Below are 15,246 nucleotides of genomic sequence, written 5' to 3' on the forward strand. Positions count from 1 at the left end.
CACATTAACAGGATCCGTCTCCTGGGCTACCAGGGAGGCAAAGGCCAAAACGCCAGCCTCTCTCGCCCCCTGGACTCCCAGCTCTCCCGACACTCCAAAGATCGCCACCTCTGGACTCCGCACCACCCGTGTTTTAAGTACCGTGGACATAGCCTTAGCAAAATCCTGCCAAAACCGGGCACACCCAAAATATGTGGACATGATTTGCTGGGCCTCCCGCGCACCTCGCACATCAACACCATAGCCAATGCCTCTATGGCCAGAGCAAACAGCAGCGGGGAGAGGGGACACCCTTGCCTTGTCCCTCGGTGCAGTTTAAAATAGCCCGACACCAGCCGATTCGATTGTACACTTGCTACTGGTGCCTGATACAGCAACTGCACCCAGTCAATGAAGCCCTGACCAAACCCGAACCTTCCCAACACCTCCCACAAGTAATTCCCACTCCACCTGATCAAAGGCCTTCTCTGCATCCATTGCAATCACCACCTCCATCTCCCCCCCACTCTGTGGGCATCATAATAACGTTTAAGAGCCTTCTAACATTGGCCGTGAGTTGCCTGCCCTTTACAAACTCCGTCTGGTCTTCCTATATCACCCCCGGGACACAATCCTCTATCCGTATGGCCAGTATCTTAGCCAACAGTTTGGCATCCACATTCAATAGGGAGATTGGTCTGTATGACCCGCATTGCTCCGGATCCTTCTCCTGTTTCAGGATCAATGAAATCGAGGCCTGTGACATTGTTGAGGGAAGGACTCCCCTCTCCCTTGACTCCTTAAATGTCCAATATCTCCGAGAACTTCTTATAGAATTCCACCGGGTAGCCGTCCGGCCCCTGGGCCTTGCCCGAGTGTTCGCCCTCCAGCCCCTCCATTATTTCCTCAATTTCAATTGGGGCTCCCAGCCCTTCCACCAGCTCCTCCTCCACCCTCAGGAACCTCAACTGACCCAGGAACTGCCTCATCCCCTCAACCCCAACTGGGGGTTCCGACTCATATAATTTACTATAAAAGTCCGTAAACACCTCATTCACCCCCACTGGGTCCAGGACCGTATTCCCACCTCTACTCTTTTCTCTCCCTATCTCCCTGACTGCCTCCCTTTTCCTAAGCTGGTGCGCTAACATTCTGCTTGCCTTTTCCCTGTACTCATACACCGCTCCCCTTGCCTTCCTCAGTTGTTCCACCGCCTTCCCTGTAGATAACAGCCCAAACTCCACCTGTAACCTCCGTCACTCCTTTTTTAACCCAACCAACCTATCCCTCTCTGCTCTTTCCACCTTTTCTCTATGGGCCCGTATCAAAATTTATTCCCCTCTAACCACTGCCTTCAGAGTTTCCCACACTGTTGCTGCCAAGACTTCCCCTGTATCATTAATTTCCAGATAATTCTGGATGGACTTGCTCACCCGCTCACAGACCGCTTCATCCGCTAATAGTCCCACATCCAACCCCCATGCTGACCCGTAGATCCACCCAATGTGGGGCATGATCCGACACCGCGATTGCCGAGTACTCGGTATCCACCACCCCCGGCAGTAGAGCCCTGCTCAGGATTAAAAAGTTGATCCGAGAATATACCTTGTGGACATGGGAGAAAATAGAAAATTCCTTCGCTCTTGGCTGTCCAAACCTCCAAGGGTCTACTCTCCCCATCTGCTCCATAAACCCCTTTAGTTCCTTCGCCGTGGCTGGTACCCTCCCTGCCCTAGATTTTGACCGGTCCAATCCTGTATCAATGACTGTGTTGAAATCTCCCCCCATGACCAAATTATGCGACTCTAGGTCTGGTATCTTACCTAACACTCGCCTCATAAATTCAACATCATCCCAGTTTGGAGCATATGCATTTACAAGTACCACCCGCATCCCCTCAAGCCTCCTACTCACCATTATATACCTGCCCCCCGTATCTGCCACAATTCTCCCTGCCTCAAACGCCACCCGTTTGTTAATCAGGATTGCAACCCCTCCGGTCTTTAGAGTCCAGTCCTGAATGGAATACCTGTCCAACCCACCCCTTCCTCAATCTCGTCTGATCTATAACCTTTAGGTGTGTCTCTTGTAACATTGCCATGTCCGCCTTCAATCCCCTCAGATGCGCGAACACAGCCTAGTCTCGGAGAGGGGGGGGGGGGGGGGGGGGGGGGGGGGGGGTTGCGAATGAGGGTTTCAACAGGAGATGAGCTGAGATATGGCAAAGTCAGGTGGTCTTAGTGATGGCATGGAAAACAAGGTTGGAAGCTCTCTTCAGGATCAAGTATGCACCAAGATTCCAAACGGAATCATTTAGGGCGGGATTTTCCAGCTCTGGCCCCCGCGGCATGTTTTCTGGTGGTGGAGGCAGCTTGCCATTGGCTGTCGGTGAATCTTCCAGTCCCACCAATGCCTGAGGTGTTTTGTGTGGTTTTCCCATCCCACTGGGGAACACGTTGCAGGGGGTCGCTTTCGAAATCCCACTAGTGGGAAGGGCTGGAATATCCTGCCCTTAGTCTCTGCCTGTTGCCAGGAAGCGGAGCCTGTAATCAGGGAACACAGTTTGGAACAGGATCTGAAAACAATGTCTTCAATTTTCCCGATCTTCCCCCGACCCCAACGATCTGAAAGGACAGAAGCAGCGGATACTTGGGAACAGAACCACCTGGAAGTTCCCCTCCAAGTCACTCACCATCCTGACTTGGAAATATATCACCGTTCCTTCACTGTCGCTGCGTTAAAATCCTGGAACACCCTCCCTAACAGCACAGTGGGTGTACCTACACCACAGGGACTGCAGTGGTTTAAGATGGCAGCTCACCACTACATTCTCAAGGACAATTAGGGATGGGCAACAAATATTGGTCTAGCCAGTGACACTCACATCAGATGAATGAAAAAAGAATATTGAATTGGAGGAAATTTCTGATTATGCAGTACTAACATATTTAGCAACAATAAAGGAGGTGAGAGAGGGGGTGGGGAGGTCGAGCTGGTGTCGTCAATGAACATGTGAAAAATAATGATGTGTTTTTGGATGATGTCACTAAGCGGCAGTATGTAGATGAGAAATAGGAAGGAGACCAGCAAAGATCTTTGGGTTACACCAGAGGTAACAGTGCGGGAGTGGGAAGAGAAGCCATTGCAAGTGATTCGCTATGTTTATAATGGAGCCACATGTCAGCAGTGCCACCTAGCTGGATAACAATGGTGAGGCATTGAAGAAGGATGTTGTGGTCAATGGGATCAAAGGCAGGTTTTAAAAGGATGAGGAGGGGAAGGTTACCTTTATCACAGCAATATTTGGTGTCATTTGTGACTTTGATAAGAGCAGTTTCAGCAGTGCGACAGGGACAGCAATCTGATTGGAGGGGAGTTCTGGGAAAGATGGTGCAATTTTGAAAGGTTACCACAGGTACGGTGAAAGCAGTGTTAGTTTTCACATGTGCACTGATGACACCCTCATCACCACCCCGCTCAACCCTTCCACCTCTCTCATCTCTTCCACTATTGCTAAAATAGATCAGCCATGATCTTATTAAATGGCAGAGCAGGTTCAAAGGGCCGAGTGGCCCACTTACTCCTGCTCCTAATTCATATGTTTAGATGTTCGTGTCATCAGAATTCTAATCATTGTTTTGCACATCATGAACAGTGGCTTGGGATGTGCAGAGATACATAGATACATAGAAGATAGGAGCAGGAGGTGGTCTATTGGCCCTTTGAGCCTGCTCCGCCATTTATCACGATCATGGCTGATCATCCAACTCAATAGCCTAATCCTGCTTTCTCCCCATAGCCTTTGATCCCATTCACCCCAAGTGCTATATCCAGCCGCCTCTTGAATATATTCAATATTTTAGCATCAACTACTTCCTGTGGTAATGAATTCCACAGGCTCACCACTCTTTGGGTGAAGAAATGTCTCCTCATTTCTGTTCGAAATGGTTTATCCGAATCCTCAGATTGTGACCCCTGGTTCTGGACCCACCCACCATCGGGATCATCATCCTGCATCTATCCTGTTTAGTCTTGTTAGAATTTTACAAGTCTCTATGAGATCCCCCCCTCACCAAGGCCCTGTACAATTGCAGCAACACATCCCTGCTTCTATACTTGAAACCTCTCGCAATGAAGGCCAACATACCATTAACCTTCTTTACTGCCTGCTGCACCTGCATACTTACTTTCAGCGAATGGTGCACAAGGACACCCAGGTCCCACTGCACACTCCCCCCTCCCAATTTACAACCATTCAGGTAGTAATCTGCCTTCCTGTTTTTGCTTCCAAAGTGAATAACCTCACACTTATCCAAATTATTCTGCATCTGCCATTGATTTGCCCACTCGCCCAACCTGTCCAGATCTTGCTGTAGGATCTTTGCATCTACGTCACAGTTCACCCTCCCACCCAACTTGGTATCATCTGCAAACTTTGAGATGTTGTATTTTGTTCCCTCATGCAAATCATTGATATATATTGTGAATAGATGGGGTCCCATCACCGATCCCAGTGGTACCCCACTAGTTACTGCCTGCCAATTTGAAGAGGACCCATTAATTCCTACTCAATACACTTCCCCCAATCCCATGCCCTTTAATCTTGCACAATAATCCCTTATGCAGGACTTTGTCAAATGCCTTCTGAAAGTCCAAATACACCACATCGACTGGCTTCCCCCTTGTCAACAGTACTAGAATTCCAACAGATTTGTCAAGCATGATTTCCCCTTCATAAATCCACGCTGACTCTGATTGATCCTGCCACTGCTTTCTAAATGTTCCACGAAAAGTCCTTGATAATGGATGCAAGAATGTCCTCCACTACCGATGTTAGGCTGACTGGCTATAATTCCCTGTTTTCTCTCTACCGCCCTTTTAGAATATTGGAGTGACATTAGCTACTCTCCAATCTGCAGGGACTGTTCCAGAGTCTATAGAATCCCAGAAGATGACCACCAATGCATCCACTATTTCCAGAGCCACCTCCTTAAGCACTCTGGGCTGCAGATTCTCAGGCACTGGGGATTTATCCGCCTTCAGTCCCATCAATTTCCCCAGCACCATTTCTCTACTAATATTGATCTCCCTCAGTTCTTTCCTCTCACTAAACCTTTCATTTTCCAACATTTCTGCTATCTGATTTGCGTTCTCATTTGTGAAGACAGAACCAAAGTATGTATTCAATTGCTCAGCAATTTCATTGTCCCTTATTATGCATTCCCCTGTTTCTGTCTGTAGGGGGCCTACATTTATCTTTCCCAATCTCTTTCTCTTCACATATCTATAGAAACTCTTAGTGTCCGTATTTATGTCCCCTGCAAGCTTACTTTCATACTGTACTTTCCCATTCTTAATCAATATCTTGGTCCTTCTTTGCTGAATTCTAAACTGCTCCCAATCCTCAGACCTATTATTTTTCTTGGCCAATCTGAATGCTTCTTCCTTGGATCAGATACCATTTATAATTTTCTTTGTAAGCCATGGATTGGCCCTCTTACCCATTTTGCTTTTGTGCCAGGCAGGAATGAACAGTTGCTGTAGTTCCTCCATGTGTTCCTTGAATGTTTGTCATTGTCTATCCACTGTCATCCTTTTAAGTAACTCTCCCCAATCTATCAAGGCCAACTCACGCCTCATATCTTCATAGTTTTCTTTATTAAGATTCTGCACCCTAGTCTCGGAAACAACTACTTCACTCTCTATCTTGATAAAAAATACTATCATGTTATGGTCGCTCATCCCCGAAAGGGTCTCGCACAGCCACTTTGGCAATGGTTCCCTTCACATTACACAGTGCCCAGTCTAAGATGGCCTGCTCTCTAGTTGGTTCCTCCACATATTGGTCAAGAAAACTGTCCTGTATACATTCCAGGAATTCCTCCTCTACGGCACTGTGGATAATTTGATTTTCCCAATCTATGTGTAGATTAAAATCACCCATGATCACCGATATTCCCTTATTGCATGCATCTCTAATTTTTTGTTTAATGCCATTCCCAACATCAGACCTGGAGGGGGTGTATATATGACATCCACTAATGTTTTTTGTCCTTTGGTATTTCTCAACTCTACCCATACCGACTACACATTGTCAGAGTTAATATCTTCCATAATCAATTAAACGCCTGAGCAAAACAAAGGGCGGGATTCACCATCCCGCATGTGGCGCACCCCTGCCAGTAGCAGGATTCTCTGTCCCGCCAGCCAGCCAATGAGGTTTCCCATTGTGGACAGCCCCAGGCTGTCAGGAAATCCCCGGGTGTTGGTGCGCTGCCTGCGCAACGGACAATTCCAACAGCAGAGAACCAGCCCAAGGTTCGGAAGGGAGGGAGAAGCAAGTGTGACATTATCAGAAATGGAAGGAACTATAAGGGTTAATGTAATGTCTAAATCAACACTAGAGGAAGCTAGATGTACAACTATATAAGGCATCGATGCTAAGCCTTGTGGTGAGAGGTTGAGGAGAAGGCTAGAAGACAGACTGTGGGAAAGATAGTGTGAGTGAGAGCACATCATAGTTAATGTAGTAGTGTAGAGATTAGTAGTAGATAAATATAGATTATATGTTTATTATCAACTGTGTATTATATAGGAGTAAGTGTCGAATCCAATGAAGTAATATTAATAAATCTATAGCTTTGTTCAATTTAAAGCTATTTGTGATCTTTGTGAACACTACACCAATCATTCTAAAATTAGCAACACAAAGAGCACCACAGCAAGTAAATAAAATGTTTATAAAATAAACAAATACTGAGTTCCATCATTGGAGGCAGAGCAACAAACGTATGGTATGGTATGGCATGGTATAGTTGATTATTTGTGATGATGCTGAAGCAGTGTATTCTTCATATGAAGTGGGATTAGATGCCATAGTAAAATTAGATACTATATTTATAGATATTATTTACAGGCATAATTCTGTCCTAATGTCTGTACTTCCATTAAATCTTTTTTGTTCGCCAAATAATATTTGTCAAACATTCATACCACCATCTGCAAGTGTCAATGTCTTCACTGGAGTGGGAGGGAGAGAGGAAAACATGAAATGTTCACATAGGCTGGTTCCATTATATATGTGGATATAGGAATTTACAGTTAATGTATGCGCAGCACAGACATGTAAAAAAATGGACACAAAAGATTTAAGATGTTTGATAGCATATCATTTTAAAAAAAATTTGGTGTATCCAATTATTTTTTCCAATTAAGGAGCAATTTAGTGTGGCCAATCCACCTACCCTGCACATCTTTGGGTTGTGGGGGTGAAACCCACGCAGACATGGGGAGAATGTGCAAACTCCACACGGACAGTGACCCAGGGCTGGGATTCGAACCCGGGTCCTTGGCGCCGTAGGCAGCAGTGCTAACCACTGCGCCACAGGCCGCCCTCTTGATAGCATTTCATGTTGCTTTGGTGGCTTTGCTCCAGACAGAACTGAAACGCACCAAAAATCTAATTAAAATGTGGACAATTACCTTTGAAATGTCTTTGGGTCCTGGCAACAAACAGGACTAGCATATCTTCTGACTTATCTTTGTCCTTCACTGTCGACAACAGAGACAATGTGCAAGGTTTCCCCAGAATTCAGCAAAGGCTGATGGTGGATAGGAAAAGTGGTGTTAAGTCCGCCGATAGCAATGGTGGCTTTGGCTGCCATGTAGTGCGTGATGGAACCATCAATTCACTAGACACGTGCTTTAAGATATGAACAGTGGTTTTAATCTACTTACAACAGAGCCAGCCTGTTCCGCGTTGAACTCTCGATGAACTGAACAACTGGCTCTGAGCATTGGTATTTATATAGCAGTCCAGGGGGAGGAGTCATGGGCGGAACCAAGGGTGGAGCTATGTACAAACTCCTAAGCATTCCCAGTGCTACTCCCCCTAGTGGTCGGGCAACGCAACTGCGCTTACAAATGCATGGTCTCATGTATATACAATACAGTGTGAATTACGGAGTTACATTCACCACAGTGCGGCAGTTAGTCCTAAACGTCTTCTGCCTTGGGTTACGCACTGTATAGTTGGCGGGGCATCCTCTGATTCACCCGCGCCGCTGCAATCAGCAGTCACACTTCACAGGTCGCAGGGAAGTTATGGCTGCCAAGAAATCCGCCGTCACGTTTTCGGACACCTCCCAGGAGAGACTCCTGGATGCTCTGGAGGCCCGCTGTGATGTACTGTTCCGACGGTCAGGAAGAAAACCAACAGGCAAGGTCACCAACCCAACATGGGAGGTGGTGGCAATGCTGGTCACTGTTAACCCCCTGCAGAAGAGGACAGACATCCAGTGACGCAAGAGAATGAATGATCTCCGTGCTGCCAGGGTAAGCCACATCTCTCATCATTCACAACTCACACACTGACAGACCCATTACACATCCAGAGGGCTCTCACTCACTGCCAGCTCCATGGACACCACCACTTGCTCTCCCACACACATCTTCATTCCTCTGCAGGTCTTGTCCCCACTCACCATCCCCATATGAAAGGCATCCTCATCAGCTGCCCTGAAATGTGACCTGTTTACACACACTCACTCCATCTGCCTTCAAGCAGGACCAGTTGGCTCACAACCAGAGGGAGAGATCCCAGATGGGTGGATGGAAGCCAGAACAGAAGGTCCTCAGAGACTTCAATGACAGAGCCATCCAGCTGGCCAGGGAGGATGTCGACCATTCCTGTGCTGATAGTGAGGTCAGTGCATTATACCAAGTGAGGTCCAGCACTGCAGCGTCCATCAGATGACAATGCTGTGAGTCATATCTCCTGTTTCTCGGGGCCCTGACATGCACGAATGACCTCTCCGTTCTTTCGCAGGCACATCTGGGAAGAAACCCAGGGAGTCCACCAGCTAGGTTCTTAACTCCAGCCTCACCAGCACAGACGAGGCATTCACATATTGAAGAACCAACATAGCACTCACCCACAAACTGCACAGACACGCACTTCGGTGGGACCTTGTTCTAGAACAGCCTCGGGGGTCACAATCTGGTGAATGCATCACTCTCTCTGATCCACAGCAGATGGAGGCAGGGATATCCCAGGGTGCCATCACTCGGAGGATTTCTGGGGGCCAGGAATGTGCTGAGTCAGTCAGATGACGAGAATCTGGACTCAGTCATGCTTCAGTTGCTGGAGCTCCAATGGCAAACTTTGGAAAATCAGGAAGGGATGTCTCGTGCACTCCTTAGATTGAAAGACTGCATTGAGGAGTCCACACACCTAATGTCTGATGTGATTGTGCTGACACTCCAATGCAATGAGGGCAACACAACTAGGGTGGCGGCCCCCATGGAGACCTTTATCTCTGAGACTTTTGTCTCGCAATGCAGGACAAGCATTCCATGGTGAAGGCACTTGCTGGAATCCATCAGTGTCAACTCTAGAGGACAGCAGGACTTCTCGAGCTCACTCCAGTTGCCCGCTATCCCAATGACGAAGGCAGAGGCCCTCTGGCACTCACAGAGAGGACTATCAGCTGGCGCACAGGCGGGGGTCATCCACCCAAGTGACTCTAGGAGTGAGCTGCTCATCCTAATCCCCTCTTCCTGTGACCATATCAACTCCATCTCAACAAGTCAAGGAGGCTTGAGCCTTCTCTCCGGTATCCTGGAGTCTTCACTCCGGTATCCGAGAGTCTTCTGCCCGGTATCCTGGAGTCTTCTCTCCAGTATCCTGGCGTCTTCTCTCCGGTATCCTGGAGTATATGCTCCGGTATCCTGGAGTCTTCTCTCCAGTATCCTGGAGTCTTCTCTCCAGTATCCTGGAGTCTTCATCCGGTATCCTGGAGTCTTCGCTCCGGTATCCTGGAGTCTTCGCTCCGGTATCCTGGCGTCTTCTCCATGGTATCCGAGAGTCTTCTCACCGGTATCCTGGAGTCTTTGCTCCGGTATCCTGGAGTCTTCCCCGCGGTATCCTGGAGTCTTCATTCCCGTATCCTGGAGTCTTCTCTCCGGTATCCTGGAGTCTTTGCTCCGGTATCCTGGAGTCTTCCCCGCAGTATCCTTGCGTCTTCTCTCCGGTATCCTGGAGTCTTCGTTCCCGTGTCCTGGAGTCTTCTCTCCCGTATCCTGGTGTCTTCGCTCCGGTATCCTGGAGTCTTCTCTCTGGTATCCTAGAGCCTTCTCTCCGGTATCCTGGAGTCTTCCCCCCGGTATCCTGGAGTCTTCCCCCCGGTATTCTGCCGTCTTCGCTCCGGTATCCTGGAATCTTCTCTCCGGTATCCTGGAGTCTTCGTTCCGGTATCCTGGAGTCTTCTCTCCCGTATCCTGGCGTCTTCTCCCTGGTATCCTGATGCCTTCTCTCCGGTATCGTCGGGTCCTCTCTCCGGTATCCTGGAGTCTTCTCCCTGATATCCTGGAGTCTTTGCTCCGGTATCCTGGAGTCTTCGCTCCGGTATCCTGGTGTCTACGCTCCGGTATCCTGGCGTCTTCTCTCCGGTATCCTGGAATCTTCTCTCCTGTGTCCTGGAATCTTTGTTCCCGTATCCTAGAGTCTTCTCTCCCGTTTCCTGGTGTCTTTGCTCCGGTATCCTGGAGTCTTCTCTCCGGTATCCTGGAGTCTACTCTCCGGTATCTTGGAGTCTTCGCTCTGGTATCCTGGAGTCTTCCCTCCGGTATCCTGGAGTCTATTCTCCGGTATCTTGGAGTCTTCCCTCCGGTATCTTGGAGTCTTCCCTCCGGTATCCTGGCGTCTTCTCCATGGTATCCTAGAGCCTTCTCTCCGGTATCCTGGAGTCTTCCCCCCGGTATCCTGGAGTCTTCCCCCCGGTATTCTGGCGTCTTCTCTATGGTATCCTGGAATCTTCTCTCCCGTATCCTGGAGTCTTCTCTCCCGTATCCTGGTGTCTTCGCTCCGGTATCCTGGTGCCTTCTCTCCGGTATCCTGGAGTCTACTCTCCTGTATCCTCGGGTCCTCTCTCCGGTATCCTGGAGTCTTCTCCCTGGTATCCTGGAGTCTACTCTCCGGTATCCTGGAGTCTACTCTCCGGTATCCTGGAGTCTTTGCTCTGGATTCCTGGAATCTTCTCTCCGGTATCCTGGAATCTTCCCCCTGGTATCCTGGAGTCTTCATTCCGGTTCCCTTGCGTCTTCACTCCGGTATCCTGGAGTCGTCTCTCCGGTATCCTGGAGTCTTCCCCCGGTATCCTGGAGTCTTCCCCTTGGTATCCTAGAGTCTTCGTTCCGGCATCCTTGTGTCTTCACTCCGGTATCCTGAAGTCTTAGAACATAGAACAGTACAGCACAGAACAGGCCCTTCGGCCCTCGATGTTGTGCCGAGCAATGATCACCCTACTTAAACCCACGTAACCCGTATACCCGTAACCCAACAATCCCCCCATTAACCTTACACTACGGGCAATTTAGCATGGCCAATCCACCTAACCCGCACATCTTTGGACTGTGGGAGGAAACCGGAGCACCCGGAGGAAACCCACGCACACACGGGGAGGACGTGCAGACTCCACACAGACAGTGACCCAGCAGGGAATTGAACCTGGGACCCTGGAGCTGTGAAGCATTGATGCTAACCACCATGCTACCGTGAGGCCCCTGCTACCGTGAGGCCCCGGAGAGAATCTTCTCTCCAGTATCCTGGTGTCTTCTCCCCGGTATCCTGGAGTCTTCGCTCCAGTATTCTGGAGTCTTCACTCCGGTATCCTCGGGTCTTCCCCCCGGTATCCTGGAGTCTTCCCCCCGGTATCCTGGAGTCTTCTCTCCTGTATCCTGGAGTCTTCTCTCCGGTATCCTGGAGTCTTCCCCCCGGTATCCTGGAGTCTTCCCCCCGGTATCCTGGAGTCTTCGCTCCGGTATCCTGGAGTCTACTCTCCGGTATCTTGGAGTCTTCGCTCCGGTATCCTGGAGTCTTTGCTCTGGTATCCTGGAGCCTTCTCTCCGGTATCCTGGAGTCTATTCTCCGGTATCTTGGAGTCTTCCCCCCGGTATCCTGGAGCCTTCTCTCCGGTATCCTGGAGTCTATTCTCCGGTATCTTGGAGTCTTCCCCCCCGGTATCCTGGAGACTACTCTCCGGTATCTTGGAGTCTTCCCCCCGGTATCCTGGAGTCTTCTCTCCGGTATCCTGGAGTCTGTTCTCCGGTATCCTGGAGTCTTCTCTCCGGTATCCTGGAGTCTTCGCTCCGGTATCCTGGAATCTTCTCTCCGGTATCCTGGAGTCTTCCCCCTGGTATCCTGGAGTCGTCGTTCCGGTGTCCTTGTGTCTTCACTCCGGTATCCTGGAGTCTTCATTCGGTATCCTGGAGTCTTCACTCCGATATCCTGGAGTCTTCCCACCGGTATCCTGGAGTCTTCTCTCCAGTATCCTGGAATCTTTGCTCCGGTATCCTGGATTCTCTCTCCAGTATCCTGGAATCTTCACTCCAGTATCCTGGAATCTTCTCGCATGTGTCCTGGACTCTTCTCTCCAGAATCCTGGTATCTTTGCTCCGGCATCCTGGTTTCTCTCTCCGGTATCCTGGAGACTACTCTCCGGTATCTTGGAGTCTTCGCTCCGGCATCCTGGAGTCTTCTCTCCGGTATCCTGGAGTCTTCTCTCCAGTATCCTGGAGACTACTCTCCGGTATCTTGGAGTCTTCGCTCTGGCATCCTGGAATCTTCTCTCCAGTATCCTGGAGTCTTCTCTCCGGTATCCTGGAGTCTTCTCTCCAGTATCCTGGAGACTACTCTCCGGTATCTTGGAGTCTTCCCCCCGGTATCCTGGAGTCTTCGCTCCGGTATCCTGGAATCTTCTCTCCGGTATCCTGGAGTCTTCCTCCTGGTATCCTGGAGTCTGCGTTCCGGTATCCTTGCGTCTTCACTCCGGTATCCTGGAGTCTTCTCCCCGGTATCCTGGAGTCTTCTCTCCAGTATCCTGGCGTCTTCTCCACGGTATCCTGGAGTCTTCCCCCCAGTATCCTTGCGTCTTCGTTCCGGTATCCTTGCGTCTTCATTCCGGTATCCTTGCGTCTTCGCTCCGGTATCCTGGAGTCTTCTCTCCAGTATCCTGTTGTCTTCTCGCCGGTATCCTGGAGTCTTCACCCCGGTATCCTGGTGTCTTCCCTCCGGTATCCTGGAGTCTTCCCTCCGGTATCCTGCAGTCTTCCCTCCGGAATCCTGGTGTCTTCTCCCCGGTATCCTGGAGTCTTCGCTCCGGTATCCTCGTGTCTTCTTTCCGGTATCCGGAGTCTTCTCTCCAGTATCCTGGCATCTTTGCTCCGGTATCCTGGAGTCTTCTCCCCGGTATCCTGGAGTCCTCTCCGGTATCCGTGAGTCTTCTCTCCAGTATCCTGGAATCGTTGCTCAGGTATCCTGGATTTTCTCTCCGGTATCCTAGAGTCTTCTCTCCGGTATCCTGGAATCTTCTCCCCGGTATCTCACCGGTACCCTGGCCTATTCTCCTCGGAAACCTGGAATCTTGTGTCCGATATCCTGGAATCTTCACTGCGGTGTCCTGGAGCCTCCTCCTGCTCCCCTTGCAATCCTGGAATTTGGGCAAACCACTGTGAGGGTAAGTAATCACAGTATCCTCACATATGAAAACACTGACAAGACAACACAAGAATTCTGTCCATGACACAAGCAAAAATTGGCGTTCATGAGATTTTTGGCATTTTTGTATGTGTATGTTTTTATATATGTGTGATATGTCAGGGGCGGCACGGTGGCACAGTGGTTAGCACTGCTGCCTCACAGGTCCATGGACCCAGGTTCAATTCCAGCCTTGGGTGACTGTGCAGAGTCTGCACATTGTCCCCGTGTCTGCGTGGGTTTCCTCCGGGTGCTCCAGTTTGATCCCACAGTCCAAAGATGTGCAGGTTAGGTGGATTGGCCAAGCTAAATTGCCCTTTTGGTTAGGTGGAGTTATGCGGATAGGGCGGGGATTAGGCCTGGGTCCAGCGCTCCTTGGGAGGGTCAGTGCAGACTCAATGGGCCAAATGGCCTCCTTCTGCACAGTAGGCATTCTATGATTCTATGTGGGTACAAATAAATATATCGAGATATATGTAAATAACCTGGGACAAATGTCATTGGGCAAGGAAGAAAAGGCATCATAAGCAGGTATTGCGAAAACAAACTTCCGCCTTAGAAGTTGAGCCCCCACAAAAAACAGCACGATAATGGCCAGATAATATGGCAGAAGTTTGTTGAAGACAGCTGCCTTGCAGCAATTTACAACGGGACACTTTAGTAAGTTAATTGTAGGACTTCTGAGAGCTGCCTTTGAGATCGGGCCAGCAGCTGAGTATCTGAGCAGTGCCACACAGCAGTAGGGACTCCAAGGGAGCCCTGAGAAGAAGACAATGTGGAGGCCAGACTCGGGTAAGTCCTGGATTTTTGGTCAGGGAGGAATCGGGGAACCTTGGAAGGGAGAGGGATGTGGGATGTCAGGGTTTGGAGGGCGGGGTGGAGGGAGGTGTAGTCATTATGTAGGTGGTAACATCTTGGGGGGAGCACACCCGATGGGCAGATGGCAGGGAAAGCCATCTAGCAAGTCCAAAGCCCCGGACAGTCCTCCAAGCACACACACACACACACATACCTCTGACAAGACACCATCTCTGATTCTTCTCTCCAGTAAGTGGTCCCCTGGACTGTCTCTTCCTGACTTGATGTGGAGATGCCGGCGTTGGACTGGGGTGAGCACAGTAAGAAGTCTTACAACACCAGGTTAAAGGTTAAAGGACTTTAACCTGGTGTTGTAAGACTTCTTACTGTGCTCTTCCTGACTTGGCATTGTAGATTTGCTGCATGCACTCCATCCCCAGGGTCTCACCTTCCTGCTGATTGGCCCCAGCCCTCTCATCATGCTCACATCCGGCCAGGGGAAGCTGCCAAACAAACCAGCACCCAGAGACACAATGGAATGCATGCCCAGCCCACTACAGTACCACTTTCAAAATCTCCAACATTGCTTTTGATAGTGCAATTAAAGCCCACTTAGGGCCTCATCCCTCCATCGCTGGTGCTAAGCCAGTGATTAAAATAAGAAGCATGACAAGTAAATCTTAGCATGGATGATTGCAGATTCCCAAGACAGGTCCCTCATTCAAAAGCACCCAGTACCTGATCGAGAGACTGGACATCAGGAAGTGGGGGAGACACTGAAAGCCAGACTTAGCCCTGGCTGTGAACAGTCAAAACCGACCCCCCCCCCCCCCCCCCCCCCCAACCCGAGACCCTGTTCCATCCATCACTCGCTGTGCTTGGGTCCCTCTCAATCTGAGGCCTCAGTGGGTGCAGTACCAGCAGCAGCCACCGCA

General features: G+C 49.7%; 1 protein-coding gene across 1 annotated transcript; it reads right to left on the reverse strand.

Annotated features, from left to right (window-relative positions):
- Window positions 1–11,577: 11,577 nt before the first annotated feature.
- Window positions 11,578–14,909, reverse strand: LOC119971885. The gene is made up of 3 exons (XM_038808164.1): window positions 14,709–14,909; window positions 14,526–14,587; window positions 11,578–13,466 (listed from the first exon to the last, which is right to left on the reverse strand). Exons 1-3 carry the CDS (start codon window positions 14,743–14,745, stop codon window positions 12,933–12,935), a joined length of 633 nt encoding a protein of 210 aa, XP_038664092.1. The 5' UTR covers window positions 14,746–14,909; the 3' UTR covers window positions 11,578–12,932.
- Between the last annotated feature and the right edge of the window lie 337 nt (window positions 14,910–15,246).

Source organism: Scyliorhinus canicula, chromosome 1 (assembly GCF_902713615.1).
Source record: "Scyliorhinus canicula chromosome 1, sScyCan1.1, whole genome shotgun sequence".
NCBI classification, from domain to species: Eukaryota; Metazoa; Chordata; class Chondrichthyes; order Carcharhiniformes; family Scyliorhinidae; genus Scyliorhinus; species Scyliorhinus canicula.